Source organism: Leptonotus elevatus, chromosome 10 (assembly GCF_054856555.1).
Source record: "Leptonotus elevatus isolate MCC_2025b chromosome 10, RoL_Lele_1.0, whole genome shotgun sequence".
Classification (NCBI taxonomy): domain Eukaryota; kingdom Metazoa; phylum Chordata; class Actinopteri; order Syngnathiformes; family Syngnathidae; genus Leptonotus; species Leptonotus elevatus.
This window is the reverse complement of record NC_141248.1, coordinates 23,185,207-23,207,183: the sequence shown is the minus strand read 5'-3', so window position 1 is coordinate 23,207,183 and position 21,977 is coordinate 23,185,207. Positions and strand designations below refer to the sequence as shown.

The window sequence follows — 21,977 nt, the reverse complement described above, 5'->3', positions numbered from 1 at the left end:
AAAAGAACCGGCTCTTTCGGCTCCCAAATGGCTCCCGTCGTTCACGTCAAAGATCCGGCTCTCAGAACCGGTTCGTTCGCGACCGACACATCACTAATCACTACCACACACACCTCCCGCTGTTGCGACGTTGCGTACAAGCAGAGCAGGCTAATCGTCCTCCAGGTACCTCCCTCGAGTAAAATTGTAAGTTCCTCACTTTCACCAGGATCAGTGAAAGGTTTATTACTGTACCACTCAATACCAAACACATTATTTTCATTACTAGTCTGCCGTTTTGTGTTGTTTTTCCCTTTGCTGTTGTAGTCATGCTACTTGGTAGGTTAGGTCGTTAGCTGAGGTTTTCCCCAAAGCTAGCAGGTGGCCAGACTGAAGGCTTATCCCCATTTTTGAGTGGAATGAGGGAAACAAGTGTTAATATTAATGTCTCTATTGTGCTGCTAACGTGTGTGGCGTGCTTGCATGTGTGTATCTGGACACACACAAAAAAAAGTTGCCTCATGGACATAAGATTGTTTTTTAGCAAACAAAAGCTCCATCTTGAAGTGTATTTTTATTTATATATTTGTATTAAAGACAAGATGAAAAAGGGACAGACAAACAGTGCTAAAATCAATTTGTTTTGTTAAAATGTTTTTATATCAGTGGTTCTTGTTAGATTATTAACATTGTTTTTCTGTTTCAATTTATATTTTAATTGTATTTGATATTAGTTAGAGCTGTGTAATAATAAGACAACAGTTAATTCATATGTTAGTCAATCTATAGTCTTTGTTCTCTTCCTTGGGGAAGTAAGGTTTCTGATTCAATCTAAATGAGGGGATGTTTGTAAATGCAATCAGAGGTCGGTCCATAAAAATCCCTGGTGCGAGGAGGCGCCGGGGGCCAATTGTTTACCCACATCTTGAGTGGATTAAAATAGGAACTGAAGTAAGATTATCAAGTAGTGTATTTCACTCTGCTGACAGAACACGATGACAGTAACAGTAAACTGTTTTTGTATAAATAAGGGAGAGCGGAAAGAGAGGACACACTTCTAGACCCAGATGCTGTTTGAGCAAGGTTTCTAAAGTGACGTCAGAATTCTGAATAAAAGCTGGCAAAACTTCTTCACGAGATCTCAACTTTGAGTTTTATTTTGAACACGCAGAAATCAAAGAAACGATTTCTAACATTCTCAACCGAGGTCCTCGAGTACCCCTATACAGCCTGTTGTCCATGTCTCCCACAAGGAACACAGGTGTTTCAAACCTTAACGATTAGCTAATCAGCAAGCTCTGCATGAAGCCTGATTACGATCCTCAGCTGTGTTGGCTGGGGAGGGATGGAAACCATCGTCAACAGCGTCTGCACTCCACCCATACACAGACTTGTACATGCAATATTATTTTGCAGATTCAAGCGCATTTCTTTTTTCTTTTTTCTTTTATTTGTATGTTAATATATATATTCTTTTTATAACATAGTACAGACAAGCAATAATTAGTCAGAAAACAAAAGGTCTATTTTTGTTCTCACTGTAAACTATCAGAAAAAAAAAAAAGCTATAACAAATGTCAGCACTGAAGCCGCCTGTTGCTCCGAGTTTGCCATGTTGGTGATTGTTTGTGTGTTGTTGTCACATTTTGTCCACTTATACGTCATTAACACTGCACGTTGCTGGAGAACGTGGGGGAGAGAGACAACTTATGAGCCGGCCCCTGAAACACACACACACACAAAAAAAGAAAAAATCAAGCAACACCAAAGAGGTCTCATAATGTTCACATCGTCTCCTGTTTTCCCTTTTTACTTCAAGCGACTGTCTCTAAAATGCATGCCCAGCCCTGCTCAAATGTGTTTTTTTCCTTCCCATTTGTAGCAATCCACAACTCAGCAACTTGGACCAGGACAAAAAAGCCAAATGTACAGAAGTGAGAAATATTTTTGTTTTTAAAGGGGAGGGACAAATCAATGCTTCACTATAAATACTCTCCTTTTACTTTAAAGGTTTTCTCACATGTGATATTCCCCCGACACATGCAGGTATTGGACAACGTCTTGGTGGAAGACGAGGGAATGAACACGGAAGTGCACAGGACAGGAGCAGTAAGAATCGTGGGATCAGTGTCGGTCAACGAGATAAGGCAGAGGGGAGAGGAGGACTCAGTGCAGCACTTAAACAAAGTGAGGCGAAGGAGAAAGAAGGGGATCTGTGGCTATGGGAAACAGAAGAGCTCGGAGGGAGGGGCAGATTTAATTTGAGGGACAGAGGATCTGAGAGAGGACGTCAAAGGGGTAGAGAGAGGCAAGGATGTCGTAGGGGTGCCGGAAGAGGAAGAGATGACACTGGTGGCAGTCAGAATTGTGACAGAGGGAGATTGGGTTCAACAAGCAGAGATGCCACGCCACAGGAGATTCAAGGTGCCAGCTGGACAGGACCACATACGCGGGGAGATGTAAGAAGAGATGGCACTGGTAATAGTCATAGTCGTAACAGAAAGAGCTCCACGAGCAGAGACAGTTCGCCGCACGTTTCTCAAAGTACTGACGGGAGAGGACGTCGAGGGGGCAGAGAGAGGCAAGGATGTCGTCCATGGGGTGATGGAAGAAGAAATGGCACCGGTCATACTCAGAGTCAGGACAGAAGAAACTCAGCAAGCAGAGACGCTGCACCGCAGGGTCCCCGGCTGGGCTTCAAATCCCTCCTGGAGCTTTCCGAAAAGGAGCCGTCTGTCATCGCCTTCACGCTCTCCTCGCACCCAGCCCTGCCGGATGTGCTGTTGGAGACCGACATGAGGTGGGACCTTGTGGAGCTCCTCTGCCTGGTGCTCGGCAAAGCCTTCAAGTCTCGCTCAAACCGAGTCACCCTGCAGCGCCTGGCTAGCATCTTAAAAGACTCCGTCTTCTTTCGCACCACCCTGCCCCACTACCTGGCAGGCATGAGCTTAGAGTGCAATCCAGGCCGCAGAGAACAATTTCCGTGTCACCTGGAAAACATTGTGCTGATTCTTACGCAGGTAAGGAGTTTCCTGTATTTACAATCTTATTGTCATATATCATATGTTTGTTGTTATGGAAAAATGAAGAGAATAGAACTTAATCGTGCACAGAGCTCTGTAATAATGATAGTGGATCTCCTGTTTGTCAGTGCACTTGCTACATGCTGGTTGATGAAGAATGACCCAAAATACTAGCGGGTGGACAGAATGTTGTTTTGATTCTGGGGTACAGCGTTCTGGCCCAAATAGCTTCACCGATCGACACCTTGACCTTGACTTCACCCTCCGCAAACTTGCCTAACAAGTCTGTAGTTTTCAGCTCATTCTGCTAACCAACTGAAATATCCTCACGGACGAACCGTTTTCCACACTTGATCATTAGGTCCTCACCAACTTCCCCGCTAGCTCTGTCGAAGGTGTCTGCTTGCTACTGACGCTGCTCCCAGCCTCCATGGACAGACTGAGGACAGCAGGAGTTTACGTACCAGCTGAGGTGGTGGAGAAGGTGGCACGGCTTGAGGGTCTAGTCAAGCACCTCCAGGAGAAGTCTAGGGAAGGAACTCTCCACCCAAGCAGGGACACCTATGGCCTCCTTCAGCTTGACATGTCAGGTAATGGAGATGCTGCTCTTGATCCAGTCCATGGTAACGATACCTCAGACAAGTACTAAGGCTACGTTTACACCGCAGGTCTTAATGCTCAATTGCGTTTTTCTTTTTTTTTGGGGAAATCTGATATTTTTTTGGGGAGTAAGCGTTCACATGACCTATTAATTGCGACCTCAGTCTGTCTGCTGTGTGGACGTAATGCGTCCCCAAAGTGACCCGCATGCGCAGAAGAAGATACGTCACAACGCTGTGTTTGCGGAAGTAAATACGTATGGTCCAGCGTGTCAGGGCCACAGACTTTTATAAGTCCGTCGTCGGGGCTCATATTTTTCCCATCTCATATCTACAGTGGAGTGATGCAAGAGGAGGTAGAAATAATATTTTGTGAAAATGAGCTCATCATCACATGGAGACCTCTTTTCTTTTTTTCTTTTTTCTTTTTTTCTCCCCTAACGACGACGTCACGTCATTGACGCACGTAATAAATGAGCCGTCTGCGTGGCTAAATTACTAATATTACCACCACAAATGTCATCTTTATACTTCAAGTTTCAAGTGGTATTAAATTAAAGTCAAATATAAAGTCACAACTGTTACTCGAAACAACTTTGCCGATTCACGTACGTGACGTCTGCCGAGCCGTGCGGACCTCGCGGATGCGTCAAGCATAAATCAAGCTTAACGCCCACGCCCGCGCGAAGCACATATTGGACTTTTGATGACGTCGAGGTCGGATATATGCGGCCTAACCGTTCAGACTGCGGCCGCATTGCAAAAATTCGGATACGTATCCCATCTAGGACCACATATAAAAGTGACCCAGGTCGCATATGAAAAAATCGGAATTGAGCCGTTCAGACTGACATAAAAAAGTCAGATACAAGTCACATTTGGCCCAAAAAATCCGATCTGGGTCGCATTTGCCTGTAGTGTGAACGTAGCCTAAGACACAACTATATTTTGAGGGAGTAAATATAAAAAACAAAACAAAAAAAAACAGTAAAAATGAACAGCAAATGCTGCATTCTCTTCTCACTCAGCTACATTTTTAAAAGGCAAAACTTTTAAATGTAAAATATCTATTAAGGCATACAAGGGTTTAGAAATTGTCCTTTATTCTATGATGTCTAAGCTTGTCGTATCACTGGTCTGAATTTTCTTTGCTGTTGAAAGATTTTTTACAATATAGACCAGCATGTCAATGTGCTCCTCTGTGAGTCTTGACCTTATTGGGTTGCAAATGAGCACCGTTGTAGTAAACGCTCTGAGGCAAAACTTGAAGCAACAATACACAGCTACACATTCACTGAGCATAAAGCTAACCGTGAGCCTGCGGCTAATGACTAATAACAAAACAACATTCACTGTGCATAACCGTTTGTTTGGTTCTGAATGTGATGCCTCTACTCCCTAGTGAAGGGGCAGACCAAGTGGCATACAGTTTGGGCACCCAGTCTTCGAGGTTTTGGTAGTTATGAAAACGACTTACAAGTTCCTCTGCTCCGAACCCAGGTGAAGAGCACGAGCACCCAGTTTTCAGGACCATGCCCATCTACCCTACTCCCGAGGAGTTTGCAGAGGACCACAGACCCTTCCTAAGACCAAACATCACTTCACAGCGATACACAAACACCTTCATCTACCTGGACACACACTTCAGGCTCATGAGGGAGGACTTGTTGCGGGGACTCCGTGAAGGGATCCAGCAGTTGCGTCAGATGCAAATGGAGGAAAACAATACGGAGCTGAAGACAAAGCACCTCGACGACATCCTTGTGTATTTTGATGTGAAACTGGGGGAGCCCAAGTGCATGCGCAGTAGTCTTGCCTATGTTGTCCAGTTTGACGTCCAGCCACTCAAGGTTAGCTTGGACATGCCCTACTTACTCACAAAATGTTTGGGATATTGGGCTTTTGTTTGAAATTTCAGGAGACACCTAAAATTCACTATAACCTTTACAGGTGAACTTTAAAACTTCTGGTTTCTGCAGAGCTTGCCGATGAGCTGATCCTTTGAATCACTTGTGTTGGAGGAGGGAAACCTCTAAAACATGCTCGACTGTGGCCCTTGAGGACCGGAGTTTGAGACGTATGGTTTCGAGTGTCAGTGTGTCATCAGTAGATTGCAACAGAAATACAAAGGAACTGGAAGAGTCCTTGGAAATTTATTGGTTGGTGGATCGAACATCTGCTTGTTGGAAAGCAGCTAGCTTTTGCAAAAAGTACTGAGATATTGAAGAGTTGGACATTTGCATTCTAAAGTCTAGAGGACAAATTTGGTTCAGCTTTAAAAGCTACCGTGCATAAAACCCCAAAGCCGAATATCCCTAACTTTTTGTGAGACGTTAACTTGAAATGAGAAGGAAATTTGAAATATCACTGATTAATCAATAATCACCTTTCCTCCCCTCAATATTCCTTGTTCAGTTTGTACGCTGGGAGAACTCCAAGAGATTGATCTATGGTTCCTTGGTCTGCCTCTCTTGTGATAATTTCGAGACCTTCCTGTATGCCACAGTGGCAGACCGAGACCCCAAGCAACTTATTAAGGGAAAGATCACCCTTGCGTTTACGGACGACAGCAAATTCAAGCTGGCCAGAATGGAGGTAGGGGAACACTGGTTTTGTAAATGCACCAACACAAACTAATTACTAGGAGTGGAATATGCAGTGTTGACTAGTATGCAGCAGGCAAGTGATGTCTGGTGAGACTAATTGTTTTTAATCCTTCAGCAAGAGCAGGACTTTTTGATGGTTGAGACCACCGCCTACTTTGAGGCCTATCGGTATGTTCTGGAAGGCCTGCAAGAACAAGACGAGGATGACATGCCCTTTCAGAGGTAGGCAACCATACAAAAGTGTGTGTTTTATTCAAAGCTTTACTTTCTCTCTCTCGCTCTCTTTTTTTTTTTCATTTGTAAAATTGTATTTATTTATTTTGGTGGTAGTAAATATTCATCATTGTTGAATAGTAAAATCTTTAAAAAAAAATAATTTAACAATTACCTTTCAGTATATAAAACTTGTCAAATAAAAAATAAAATACAATGTCATTCAAATGAGCCAGAGAGGAATAGTAAAAATAAAGATTTAACATTTTACAATTACTGAAGTATAATTAATAATAACAGTGTTAATCAGAGTTCTGTGAAATGAACAACAGTAAATATATAAATTAATAATAATTGATGTTATCTTGGTTCCTTGTGCAGTTGTTTTTCAAGAACATAAAACCTGCCGCGCTATGAGCTCGAAGTTTGAACCCACATTGGACTCAAATATTAAAAAATGACAGCTGGAAGAGGACAAGAACAAAGAGAATAATTGGGTTAAAATTAATCATTTGAATGTACCCGATGTGGTCTGAAGTGAAGTGGTCGCTACATTTTGGCCACAATCTTTTGCTATTTTAAATATGGTCACCAGTAGTATATCCAAAATACAATGTCTATATACCTTAACAATGGTTAAGCCTTCCAGCGCATGATTGGACCGGTGGGGAAGGACGTGCGCGGGTTCCTCATACAGCGGTGACGCCGCCGACACCTCCCTCTCAGGCGTGCATTGTCAGCCTGCACCCGACATATTTCAGAAACTATATTTCTTTGGCTTGGGGCCTCAAAAACCTTGCTCGTTTCCAAAACCTGGAAATGTATTTTAGCGCGTGAAGTTCTGCGTGAGTGGGTCACGTCAGTACGCTGGTGCACGTATAATGTTGCGTTCAAGTGCGCCATGGAAAATCGTCAACTCTTCCACACCCGCACAACTTTGAAAGACGTGCTTCAGAACCGAAACATGGCACCGTTTGACCACAAAAAGTGCCGTTTTCGGTACCCATCCCTAGTAGCTAGCTGTACTTTATCCGCAGAACTGGTAAATTATGTCATGTCTCTCACACTTCCAGGTATATAGTGGAGTGTAGCACAGATATGTACCCGCCAGCATATCTCCCAGGAAATGACATGTATGACCTGTCGTCCATTGCTGAAGCGAAGGACAAGAAGTGCATCAAACCCTTTCACAGCCTGAATGAAAATAATTGGCCCAAGAAGGAGATGCTGAGCTTGGATGAGTCTCAGATGAAAGCTCTCCGACTGGCTCTTACCAAGGAGATGGCCATCATACAGGGACCCCCCGGCACCGGTCCGATATATTCCTTTCATCGACATCAATTCATAAATGTTTTGGGAGTTACATCGATGAAAATTTAATTCCCTTGTTTTGATTTTCTTTAGGAAAAACCTACGTCGGATTAAAGATCGCTCAGGCTCTTCTGAATAATCATAATCTTTGGGAGGATCCAGGGAGAAATTCTCCAATCCTGGTCGTGTGTTACACTAACCATGCGTTGGATCAGTTCCTTGAGGGTAAGATGTGAGGGTCAAACTTTAATGTTCAATGACCGAATGCACAGCCGAAACATTCAATCATTCATTGAGCAAAGTAGCAAAAATTAAAAATGGGTCTTTGCCCACCTTGTGTTTTGATATGTAACACACAACTGTGTATACATTATTTCACTTCCTTATTAATGTTTATATTTTCGGCATATGGTCGAATTAGAATTTCTACTGCAACATGAAAAAATGAAATGAAATAAAATTCCATATCAACAATAACATACTTCTATTTACTTGTCCATGAAAGGAATCTATAAGTTCATGCCCAACGGCATCGTGCGAGTGGGGGGCCGCAGCAACAGTATGCTCATGAAGAGTTTCAATCTGAGAGAGCTGGCTGCTTCAAAAGTGTTCAGACAGAAACAGCCATCTTACATACGCCACGCATTCAACGAGGTGAGATTGTCAGCATGTTGATGTTTCGTTTTCGATGGTGCTCATGAGCTCTTTACCACATTTTTAGCTGTTATGCATGAACAGTATAGTGAGAAGTCTATCATTACACAATTAAACTAGGTGAAGCAATTTCCAGAGAAATTGCTTGCGAATGCTGAAATACTGAAACGTGGAATCATATTGAATCGGGCGGAATGTTGAAAGAAAGGAATTACGGTATGTAGAATGGTATTGAATGATTTGAACCGATATTAGTTGATATTGAATGATAATGGAATGGTCTTGAATGGTAGTGGTGAAATGCCTGCATTGAATGATGTGGAATGATATTTAATTTTATGGAATTATGTGAAATGATAATTGGTTAAAATGTGCAATATGTGAGTGAAAAATGTGGACTTTGTGGTATGTGCAAAATTGTTCACACGGTGAAGTAAATGAGCAGAATGATTTAAATTTCAAACGGGAACTATTTGAATCTGTTTTACATATGTTATTGGAATTTTTATTCTCTTCACTTTCTTGCCGAAAAACGACTCCCACATAATACTTCAGATTTACACCGTTCAAATTTCATCTTGCTTCCAAAATTCACGCCTTCCGGGGTATTTATCGTCTCAAGTCCTCAAGAGCCCCGCCTGTTTTCCATGTCTCTCTCAAACTCGGCTAATCAGCAAGCTCTGTAGAAGCCTGATAACGTACTTGTCAAAGACCAGGGTTCCCTACCACTGATCTAAATGAATGGAGGTGAATTGAATGAGCTGAACAGTTTGAATTTCAAATGGAAGTGAATTTTTGAATGTGTCATTTAAAATGAATGGGGATTTTTGGGGTGGAAATTATTGAATTGTGGGTGAAAGTCAGGAATGAGGAAAAATAATAACCCGCGAAGTATGAATTTTTGGAACCTGTTGAAGTAGTTGAAGGAAAAAATATGGAGGAATAAAAATATATTTAATCACAAAACTAACTGAAACTAACCAAAATAAAGTATAGCCACTCACCCTTTTAATGGTGTGAAATTTCAAATTTTTGGTTGTCTTGTGAGGTCCATTGTCCTAGAAAATTTAAATCGAACTCCAAATGTTACTATGTTATGGGCTGGTCAACTTTGAAGGTTCTATTAAATACAGGGGGTCTGTAATTTATTAAGTTCTGTTTCTCCTAAAGTCGGTACGTGTCTATCACTAGCCTACGCAGTAATTAAGTCATGATTATGATGATACAATGAAAAATACTTCCAGGTTGTAAATATAAAAAAAATGGCACTGACAACTAATGTATTTTAGAAGCACGCAACTCACTTAAGTTGACGGTTACGTTTCTCTACAAAATCAACTTGATTAAATCAAGTTCAAGTTTAATCAATCAATCTTAAAGTCTGAAGATGACTCATGCCTTTCCTGTATGTCTTGAACAGATTCTGTCGCAGTTGGGTGATTTGGAGAATAGCATTGAAATCTACAAACGCAAACGTTATTGTTCTCTAACCGGTATCCTGCGTGATAGAGTCCTTGAAAACTACATGATGGAAAAGCACTGGGGCAGTCTGCGCCAACCACTTGTGAGTGTATTGCAAAAACACACACATTTGTGTCTTGTACAGTATACACACAACCGGCCCAAGGCATAAGTGAACTATTGCACCTGGGGCCCCCAAGAGCAATTAACGGTCACCAGGGCATACAGTTGTATTTTTATTTTTTTTTAGTTAAATGTTTGGATAAAGTGTTTTCCACACACACTGATGATGAACTTGCTAATAAAATGTATGCAATGCAGGATCTCTGTATAAGGGACGTCAATTCCAGTATAATAATGGAGTGGTTAGGTATCCTGCAGATGGAGACAGACACCACAAATATGGATAAAGGTGAGTGATAATGAGACATGGATATGCTGCTTGATCGTAGATAGCTAAAAATAATATATCATCACACTAGTGGCTTGACTTATACCTATTCAATAATGCATCGTAACAAAGATGTGTGTCGTAAATGATCATGGGCAAAGTCGTCTTGTGTACCTTGTGGGAAGATTAGGGAGGACAGGAATGCGAGGAGTCTAGAGCGGGGGGTCGGCGCTTTTAAGTGTTGAGTGGTCTTATCTGTTATGGTCGGGCTGTTGTGAACTTCATGTACGAGAAGTAAAAAGGCTTACTGTTAAAAAAAATTAAGCATTTGTGCAGGGATGGCTGGCAAACGAACAGTTTGACATCATCAACTGGAATTCACCCACCTTCTGCATAGCAACGGCAATGACATAAGGCTCTGGACCAATCAGACAAAGACAACTCTTCACTTCTGCTTTGAAAAAGTGTATAATGGGTCCAGAAATAGATAACTTTGGTCAATCTACATAATTTTTGCTAGAGACTAGATAGGCGGAGCTATTGACCCAGAGCTCTGAAATATATAGACTCCTCCTCTCTCCGGAAATAAATTGATTTGCTTTTAATTTGTCGTCGTCGTCGCAATAGTAGTTCTTTCACAAAAATGAACATGCGAGGGACCTAGAGAAATAAAAGGGGAATTTAAAACACAGGTTACTTTAGTGAGAAGAGGTTGTCGTCTCACGCCAACAAAACACCGTCAACTACAGATAACAGAAAGGATTGCCTGAATCATGTACTCAACAAAAATATAAACACACAACTTTCCTCTTTGCTCCCATTTCTTTCTGAGATGAACTCAAAGCTCTAAAACTTCTTCCACATATACAATATCACCTTTTCTCTCAAATATTGTTCAGAAACCAGTCTAATTCTGTGATAGTGAGCACTTCAATCATATTTGAGAGAAATGGTGATATTGTGTATGTGGAAGAAGTTTTAGATCTTTTGAGTTCATCTCATAAATATGGCAATCAAAACAAAAATGTTGTGTATAGGTATCAGTTGATTACATTTTTTAATTTAGTTAATCGCATGACTTCAATAATTAACTCACGATTAATCGCACATTGTATATCTCAATTTATATCTAAATTTATAATAAAGTGTACAATATTTTTTTCTAATTTTTAATACTCTTGTTAATAAAGTGTGGGAGGAAATGTTACCCTAATAGAAATATGGTTGCATTTTTTAGTCATTGAATCAGTAATTTCATAACAATTCATAAATTTAAATAAAAACATTTACTGTTGACATTGATTTGTGTTGGTCATTTTTCTGTCACTACATGGCACAATTGCATTTGTAAGAGAATGGTGACAGCTCAGTGCATTTTTCTTTTCATATTAAGAGCTGACTATTTTTTAACATGAAGTAACTTGTGAAATTCTGCGCATTTTTAAAATTGTAAAATACAACTTGAAGCCCGTCCCTATGTATGCATTATTATTTAATTTATTACTGCTAAATTGTGTTATAGTGACTCCTTTGAACGACGTTGAAAGCTTTTATTTTGTTATTTTTTGTTTTGACTATGTGTTACACTTAACAAGCTATTTTCTGGAGTTGCTGAATAAAATACACCTCACATCTAAAGACCAAGTGGCTTGGGGTCACTCCAACTGACATGACGGCGTCCATTCGGCTCTTGGCTCTCACAGGGTTTGAGAGTGCCACGTACACCTCTTGCTGGAGCAACCTAGCTCGTTGCTAATGGCTAACCGAGTGCGTTCTGTCAAAGCACGGAACTGGTGGAAGTGCTACACAGTCCAAATGGCTCCTCCACTACATTTCTATTGGATAATTTTCACATGGATGTTTCTGCTGCGTCGTGACTGGAATTCCCTTAGTAGAGGCTTTCCAAATAAGGGGCGGTTGTTAATTGAGCATTAAAAAAAAAGGTGCCGTTAACGCGATGATTTTGACATCCTTTATTTATAATTTTGTTAAGTATATAATCAGTCTTAACAAATCCAAAATGTAGTCAATCTCAGTGCATCCCTAACAGGCAAACAATCCGCATTTGGCATTTTGGCAATGCAGAGTCTTTAACATCTTTTAAGTCGCTTAAAGACTTTTTTTTTATTATTATTATTTTTTTTTAGGCTTGCTTTTACAGATTTTATATTTATATTAATCTTTTCTATGTCCACTTTTCTTTTAACTGTTTGATTGCTTTTATGTGTATGTATTTTTATTTATTTATTGTTTGAAAGATGAGATATAAATAAATGTATTATTATTAAAATTCCATCTGCGATTCCGCAGAGGAGGCTGCAACAGAGTTACAGGAGGAGGACCTCATTGAAGTGGCAGAGGAGGCCGCTCTGATCCAAGACGAACGCATCATCGAGGACAACATTGACACGCAACGCGGCAAAGATGACAAAGAAAAACGTCGCAGAGAGGCAGCGGCCCTCGAAGTACTGCAGAAATCTATGATGGCCATGGGCATGGATCAGGACCCAAAATCAACTGAGCAGACCGAGGAACAATGGCAGGTAAACTCTCTTTCTTTCAGTGATGAGCAACAAGTACCGTTAAAGATTCACATTTGTGTGCACTGCCTACTTTCTCTTTTCAGGTTCAACGGGAACAGAAGAGGAAGATGAGGTATAAAGTCAAGAAGAAGCTGGCCAACAAGACAACAATGAGTGAAGCAGAGGAACGAGGAATCCTGAATGTTTGGGCCCTCAGCATGGAAGACCGATGGAGACTCTATCGGTCAGTCTTCATACACACACACAGACACGCACGCACACACTTGGCCGTGGCGGTTGTAGTTGTAGAACTGCACCGTTTCTAATCATTTGCCTAAGCTGCATATTTTTGTCGCAGTTTTCTTGATCAACTACCAACTAATCAGAACTGATTATTATTCTCTTTGTAAAACTGGTAATTTGATACAGTTGCTCTAGATTTTTGTTTATATTTCCAAAAATGTACATTGATGTGATATACTTCCAAAATGGTCACTTTTCAGGAGACCCCCAAAATATTTGTCCAACCATTAACTCAACTACTCCCAGCCATTTTCACTGAAGCAACCCCCTTCGCGCCCGGCTGGTTTACTGGATTTTGACTGATTTTGCAAGGCCCACAGAATATTGTGTTCTATTGCTAGAAAAACATGGAACCTACCAAAACAACAATTAAAGTCTCTTCTTTCATCAGGAAAAAGAAAGTATATTTCTATCTGTTTCCGCTTTGCAGCAATTAGCATTAGAATATAACTAAGTTTCATCATTATTCACAAAACTGTTTTATTTTCTTCACAAAACAATGGAAAAAGAGCTTTTTGGAACATGGCCCTGGTTGACCTCTTATACTCTGCTGCCACCTGCTGGCCGTTTCTGTAATAACGACCATTGCTTCAAGCATTCTCTTCAGTTCAGAAGCTGCATCGAAGCCTTCTGTATGCTCTAACATAAAAAACTTATAAATACGTTTTTGGAAGCAAATTAGTTAATATTACATCATCAAGGAGAACAAGCCATTATCAACACTTTAAATCGGTCAGTAATTTGTAAAAATAACACCCAACGTGTGGACTGACGATTAGTATAGATTTTTTAAGCTATATTTATTTGCATATTATTGAAATCAGTGTCTTATTTTTAATTGAATAAATTAATAGTTGACCACTAGACGGTGTTCAATTTTATACACAGTGCTTTTAAATGTTACATGACAAAACATACAAAAAATCAAATCAAACTCGACAGAGATGCTTATTATCAACTGTATTACATGTGTACAGACCTATTTTGCTTATCAAACGAGGCTGTAACAAGTTTTGCTCTGACCCACCAATCAGACGATGGGAAACGTTACTGTGAGGCAAACGCTAAATCTCATTGGTCATTTGCTAATCATTTAAGTTATGTTGGTCAGCACTGTTGATTCTGAAGGAGGTGAGCAGATGAGACTGACATTTTATTTCAGTACAGATCTGCTTGGACAAAAAAATAAATAAAAATAAATAACATTCCAGGATGTATGCCCTTTTGCTCACCAAGGATGACGGTTTCACGTCATTTGTATCGAATGAATTCTGTCGTGGGTGATGCTTGTGTGTTCACGAATGGCCTTCTTGCGCACCTGCAGGTTGTGGATGGTACGCTACAGAGCTGACCTCCGTACCGAAGCGCTTGTCTTCGAAGAGGAATACCAGCAGGCAGCGGACCGATACACTGAAATCAAACGTGACGAGACTCTCTGCATCCTCAAGATGGCCAAGGTACACACGAGAAGCACTTGCAAAATGAGCATTGAGCGAGTGACTTTTACGCCAAATGCTACTTTTGAGGCACTGTCTACAAAACAGCTGTTTGTTTATTCAACCGTGTGCAACAAAAACAGTCGTAGATTTCACCTGAAACAGATGTTTTTATATATGTCGTAAGTATGGAGGACCAAAACTGCCCAAATTAAGAATAAATAATATAAAGAACAATGCACTGAAATGCTAAACCTACACCTGTTATTTCATATAAAATGTAATGGTTCAGATTGAACAACAAAATCAGGTTGAAACATTTGGAAAATCCAAATTGCTCAAGAGGTTCACAAACTTTTTGTTCGCTTTTTATTTTACTTCTATTAATTCATTTGTTTTGGTCCTATATATTAAGCAAAAGTCCTTGACATCCTTGATCCAAACAATCTTGATCGCCCCTTACTGCTGCCATCAGGTCATCGGCATGACAACAACAGGGGCGGCCAAGTTCCGGAAGGTCCTGCAGGAGTTGCGCCCGCGTTTGGTGATTGTAGAAGAGGCGGCAGAGGTTCTCGAGGCCCACATTGTTACCGCTCTGAGTCAAGCATGTCAGCACCTCATTCTCATTGGAGATCACCAGCAGGTAAGAGGCCTCACAGTCAATCAATACATTCAACCTGCGCCTATTGGTTAATTTACCTTTTTTTTTGTTGCACTCGTTGTATTGTAATGCTCAACAAAAGCACAAGAGTGCGCCAAAGCCCTGTCAGTATATTGGAGTCAATGTTCAAGTGATGCATTTCATCTGAGGGACCAACAAGTTTAGACTGACTAGTTACTAAGAGTATGGTTTTATTATAAAAACTAATATTTTTTTAAATGGAATAATAGGTAAGAAATTTATTTTTAAGGTTTGTTGTAAAATAAGTTAGAATTATCATTAGGGATACTTTCGTAGCTTGAGCCATTAATTTAGGCAACTATAATTACTTTATTGTATTGTTTTCTTTTATTTTTTCCTCGCAGATTTTCACAATTCATGGTTGGGCTATAAAGTAAATGTATTAAGTAAATAATTTCACATTTGAGAAAGGTGTTGACAGTGGGGGGGAGAACATGATTAAGTCTATGGAGGACCAAAACTGCCAAAATAAAATAAAAATAGATGATTAAATAAATAAGTGAAATAAAAACAAATGTAAAAATTATCATATCAAATAAAATAAAAAAAAATATATAAATGCAAATGAAAACAACAAAAATATAAAAATAAATTTGGAAATAAATACAAATACATGAAAATGCTCTGTTCTCATATTTGTTTTTATTTCATGCTGCAGACAATGTCAGCTTCAAACGTTATTCAAATGAGGAGGCGGTCTTACGTTTGTCTTATCTTTTTATTTTATTTTTAATCCTGTGCTTTTTATTTGGCATTCAATTGTACTTTTATATATTTTATATATTTACATATATAGTTTGTTTTTATTTCCATTTATTTATTTTAATTTTTTGGATTTATTTTTGGTATTTATTAAAAAAAAATGATATCCGTTTTTATTTTTACTTTTACTTATTTCCATCCATCCATTCCGGAACTGCTTATTCCTCATAAGGGTTGCAGGGGTGTTTGTGCCTATCCGAGCTGTCTTCGGGCAGTACACCCTGAACTGGTTGCCAGCCAATTGCAAGGCACACGTAGACGAACAACCATTCACACTTACAATCATGCCTAGGGACATGATTTATTTATTGTGTTATTTTATTTTTTTATTTGTAAAAAAAAGAAGAAACAAATGCACTGGATGACTTGGTTAGGGAAACATGATTATAAATCCTCTTTTTTTCATTGTAGGTTTTTAAAAACATGTTGTTTATTAATGTAATGGAGTGCAGAAACCAGAAGATGGCGCTTGTGGTTCAATTTCAACTAGCTTGCCGATCCGCCAGATTATTATTTTTTTAAATCAATCAGTCACTGGAGTGCCCATACTCAATTTTAAGAAAAAAAGACAAACAAGTCCAATGAACTATCTGAATTTTTGCCGATCAAATAGTCCCTATCTGAAACAATCTGCAAACCATCTATTTTTCATAAACTATGCACAGGCCTTACCCAGCTGATTTTGATAATAGAAGAGGGGTACACCCATCACAGGGCACATACATCGATCTACCATTCATGTTTTTGGAATGTGTGAGGAAGGCCCAGCTCCAGATTTCAACCATACCATCACAACTACACGACGCAGACGTGCTAAAGACTAGGTCACTATGCAACCCTTAAAATGTCCTCAAATAATATCGAACATGTTTCAATATTTCCACAGCTGCGCCCAAGCTCCACAGAGTATGACCTGGAGAGGAACTACAAAATGGGGGTGTCCATGTTTGAGAGGCTGGTCAACATGGGACTTCCTTTTGTCAAACTCAGCCAACAGGTTGGAATTGATTTTAACGAGCGTGCTGTATGGTGTAACTACATTGCTATATTTCAAGCGAGAGCTTAATTTATTACCTGCTCACATTTTAGCATCGCATGAGGCCAGAAATTGCCTGCCTTCTGACGCCACACATTTACAAAGACCTGGAAAACCATCCCTCCGTCTTGAACTTTGACAACATTAAGGTCTGTATTGTGTTTCCGTTGTAAAGTTCAGATGGGAACTTTCACCGGCTCTTTTATCTTGAATGCTCGCTATACTAATAATAACAACCAGCATGTTCTCAGTTGAACTATTAAATAGATGCCAGAAAGATCGAGTACACAGCTGTGGAGCCTTTTCTGCTGAATGCGGAAGCAGGTCTAATCTATTCAACATGGTCTTTACTCTTATACTGTCATGGCCGCCCAGCCACACGGGGTGTGTGCGTGCGTGCGTGCGTGCGTGTGTGTGTGAGAAGCTCATATGAAAATGTGACCTAATGGTCTTAAGTGGTTTCAACTGGATAAGTGCGCCAGAGTACAGATAGATAAGAAGACGCTAAGCAAGGACAGGTCACAGCGAAATAACGGCCTAGCTTAAGTCACCTATCTAATCATTAAGAGGCTTAATCTAACACCCTGTATCTGCATCCATATTTCGGCAAGAATTTGGGCTATAGTTTCAAAAATGTTGGTGGTCTTTTGAGCACACAATAACTGATTTATATTTAAATTCTCTTACAGGGCCTGAAAACCAATTTGTTCTTTTTGGCGCACAACGAACTCGAAAAACATTTCAAGGAGGGGAAAAGCCATCAGAACCTCCACGAGGCCACGTTTGTAGTCGCTCTTTGCCGTTATCTTCTCCTCCAAGAGTACAAACCCGAGCAGATAACCATCCTAACCACCTACACGGCCCAGCTCCAATGTCTGCGCCGACTCATGCCGGCCAGCCAATTCGAAGGCGTCGGAGTCCATGTCGTGGACAAATACCAAGGAGAAGAGAATGACATTGTCTTGTTGTCATTGGTGCGTAGCAACGTGCAGGGTAAAGTCGGCTTCTTGAACATCTCCAATCGCGTTTGCGTGGCCTTGTCTCGGGCCAAGAACGGTCTGTACTGCATCGGCAACAGCGAGATGCTGGGCCGGGTCAAGCTGTGGAGCGACATTTTCAGCACCTTGAGCGAGAAGGGTCAGATTGGGAAATCTCTGACGTTATGCTGTCAGAATCACCCGGAACGGCAGGCCCAAGCGTCTTGTGCCAACGATTTCATGCAAGCCCCCGAGGGAGGCTGCACCCAACCCTGTGAGTTCCGTTTGGACTGCGGCCACGTGTGCGCAAGTGTCTGCCACGCCTACAATATGGAGCACAAAAACTACAAGTGCGTCAAGGACTGTACCAAAATTCTATGCCATTTGGGACACAAGTGCCCACTCGTCTGCCACGCCGAATGTCCGGAAGACTGTCCGGTCACGATTGAAAAGATCATACCCAAGTGTCAGCACAAACAGATGGTTCCCTGTCACCAGGACCCCGACACCTTCATCTGCAAAACGCCTTGCGAGAGAATGCTCCAGTGTGGTCATCGCTGTGGCACGTGGTGCGGGGTTCCGTGCACCAGCAAGTGCACAGCCAACGTCATGCTCCAACTAAGGTGCGGCCACAGCCAGGAGGGCGCCTGTTTCTACCGAACCGGCGATTACGATGGACCTCTGTGTACGACCCCATGCAGGCAGCTGCTTCAATGCGGCCATGCCTGTCGCGGAACTTGCGGCCAATGTTACAACGGTCGCTTCCACTCCGCCTGTTCTCATCATTGCGACCGCCTACTGATATGTTCCCACAAGTGCGCCGTTCCCTGCATCCGCAACTGCCCCCCCTGCCAGAAACCTTGCGAGAACTGCTGCGTCCACAGCAAGTGCAAGAAGAAGTGCGGCGAACCCTGCACTCCATGCAGCGAGCCTTGCGCCAGTCAGTGCCCTCACCGAAGCTGCAGCAAGCTGTGCCATGAGCCTTGCGATCGGCCGGCGTGCGCCCAGCCCTGTGCCCAGACCCTGGGCTGCGGCCACCCGTGCATCGGCCTGTGCGGGGACAAATGTCCGAGTAAATGTCGCATCTGTCATGAAGACGAGGTCACAGAAATTTTCTTTGGCATGGAGGATGACCCCGAAGCTCGCTTCATCCAGCTGGAAGACTGCGGCCACGTAATTGAACACACGTCAATGGACACGTACATGAGCATGGATGAGGGGCGGCAGGCCAACGAAGAAGGGCAGGTGGCCATTAAACTGAAAGAATGTCCAAAGTGTCGAGCTCCGATCCGTAAGAACCGACGCTACGGATCGCACATCAACAGAAGTCTGGCTGCCATAGAGTTGGTGAAGGAAAAGATTTGTGGGGATCAAGTCGATCTGAAAATGCGCAGTCAGGAGCTTTGGCTTGTGTTGGAGAGACTCGCATTCCTCGGTGTGCTTAAGGATATGCAATGCATGCATATGAAACGTACCCTGACAAGCAAACACATCACGGCGAATGATATATGGGTCCTGGAAAATCAGCTCAACTTCCTGGCAAGGATCGAGAAGCTACGTACGGCCGTTAGTGACAAGACACTCGCTAAAGCCGACAAGTTCAGGAAGACGATAGACACCTTCCAATCGTGGGTCAATAAGCAGAATTTCGCCGAGCAGCAGCTATTTGATTTGCAAAGGGAGCTGCAGAGGCTCACGCTCTGGGCGGAATTCATCATCCTTTCCGAGGTGGCAGAGACACTTGGGAAAAGGAATGATATTGATATTAAAACCAAGAAAGAAATTGTGGAGGAGGTGTTGAGAAAGGTCGGTCAATTCACCGAGGTCGACGAGCAAAGAGGGAACGAGGCCTTGGAGGTAATGAAGCAAAAGGTGCCCACCAAAGGTTTGGGAATCAGCGACGAGGAGAGAAAAATGATCGTTTCGGCCATGGAGATCGGGTCCGGGCACTGGTACCAGTGCCCCAACGGCCACGTCTACGTTATTACTGAGTGCGGCGGGGCTATGGAGGCCCGACGCTGCACCGATTGCGACGCCATTATCGGCGGGGGCAGCCATATGCTCGCCAGCGGAAATACGGTCTCGTCCGTGATGGACGGGGCTCAGCACCCAGCTTGGTCCGAAGCCAACAACCTCCTTAACTTCGAAGATCTTAACCTAGACTAGATTTACATTCCAGTTCTACGGAAGAGGATTAGGGCCAGGGGATAAAAAAAAAAAAAAAAAAAAAAACAGGGTTGGCAGGATTCTCAGAATTCTGACTTTCACAAGTCAGAATTCTGACTTTAAAGTCAAAGTTCTCACTTTATTCTCAGAATTCTGACTATAAAGTAAGAATTCTGACAACCTTTTTTTTCCCCTCTTCACTGACCCTAATCCTCTTCCATACAGTTCAACTTTACCATCAAGTGGTTTTTATTTCTGTGAACCCTTGGCTATTTGCAAATATAGGGTTATGGTAATATAATAAAACAAATAAGGGTCATGGATCAAACTGTAATCTGAAAATCCAAAACTTGGGAATGGTGTTCGCGACCCCTGCAAAAATGTTTCAAATTGTATTCGCTTTTGACTGAGGCAGATGTTTTAACCACATGTTCCATACTAGCGTAAAGTGTGTAAAACAAAAGTACTACTGCTGTGTTGCTTTTAATGTACTGTTGCATACCCCTCCGTTGTGATTGTTTCTTTGCTATACCAGAAATAGTTCATGGGTCAAATGACCCACTGCATGTTCTTAAAAAAAAATAAAAAAATAATATAAAACCAAAAATGTCAATGAGTAATTATTTTGAGCATTGGAAAATCCCAGAAATATATATATTTTTTTACATAACATTTTATATATATATAAAATTCAAACCCTAATTCCAATTAAGTTGGTTGTACGATGCAAATAAAAACAATTCAATGATTTAAAATCGTTACAAACTTGTAATCTACAAAGACTAGATATATAATGTTCAGCTTTTTTTTATTTTTTCAAATATTCTCTCATTTGTAATTTGCAATAGAAATTGATTGTATTTCCATTGCATCTTTAAACCAAAAGTGCCCTCTAGAGGGAGCCCAAAACATATCACAAGTGCTTCATGAGGCTTCATTTGTCCATCACCAGCTGCCGGCTAAAGAACCATTCCATCATTCATTCATTCTTTGCTCGGCTTGAGTTTTGTGAGGACTGACACAAAGTTGAAAAGTGAGCTGTGGTCTGATGAGTGCAAATTTCAATTTGGAAAATGATGGATATCGAACCACGCGAATTGCTATACGCATGAAATTCAATAGCCAGCATCCGTCATGGCGAAACATAGGCTGCCATGTGTGGAGCGAGCTAAGTGGTGGCTAATGTTAGCGACATCTTGTTGACCTTTCTAAAATTAGACATAGGCCAATTCGCCAGGTTACTTCACACACATGCACTGAGAGTCGAGTTAGTGCAGTGCTTTAAAATGATCATCTAGAATATGTTGCTAATAATAAATGGCGTACGCTCTAGCAAAGCAAAATAAACAATGCTAAAATAACCGTGCCTCCTCACTGAGTTGCATTTTTTTTCTCCCCCCACTTTACCCCCATGATGGATGTGTCCCTGTCATAAAAAGCAGCTGGAATGCAAAAATGGCAGTCTTTGCAGGAGGAGTGGTGGGGGCAGCACCATTTGCTGTCACAGGACAAGTGTTCAAATTGAGCAAACGTTAAAGGGGGTGTCACTCTCTTCTGTGTTTATAGCGTGTTTATAGTGTTTAAGCGCCGGCCTGAGAGACAGCAGCACGGAGGGAGCCGCCGTGGAAAAATGGCAATATCCTACGAGGTGGACGGTCTCGTCCATCATGTCGGATGGCCTAAACACGTATTATTGCTGGAGCTGCAATGCAGCTAGCTTTGCAGTGCTACACGCAAACAGGAGAGGGGAAGCACAGGAGTCAGTACATACAGTATAAGACAAAAACTGCATAGGATACAAATGGAAATTTTGCCTGGGGTGCCTAAAACGAGGCAAATGAAAAAAAGATGTACTT

At 41.5% G+C, this 21,977-nt stretch overlaps 1 protein-coding gene across 1 annotated transcript; it reads left to right on the top strand.

The window, feature by feature from the left end:
* Positions 1–121: 121 nt before the first annotated feature.
* znfx1 (zinc finger, NFX1-type containing 1) lies at positions 122–20,744 on the top strand. The gene is made up of 19 exons (XM_086086526.1): positions 122–186; positions 1,862–1,913; positions 2,026–2,999; positions 3,364–3,592; positions 5,102–5,451; positions 6,017–6,196; positions 6,323–6,429; positions 7,494–7,732; positions 7,825–7,956; positions 8,237–8,385; positions 9,806–9,949; positions 10,168–10,258; positions 12,548–12,780; positions 12,864–13,003; positions 14,387–14,519; positions 14,974–15,141; positions 16,829–16,939; positions 17,032–17,127; positions 17,668–20,744. Exons 2-19 carry the CDS (start codon positions 1,904–1,906, stop codon positions 20,119–20,121), a joined length of 5,940 nt encoding a protein of 1,979 aa, XP_085942652.1. The 5' UTR covers positions 122–186; positions 1,862–1,903; the 3' UTR covers positions 20,122–20,744.
* The last annotated feature ends 1,233 nt before the right edge of the window (positions 20,745–21,977 follow it).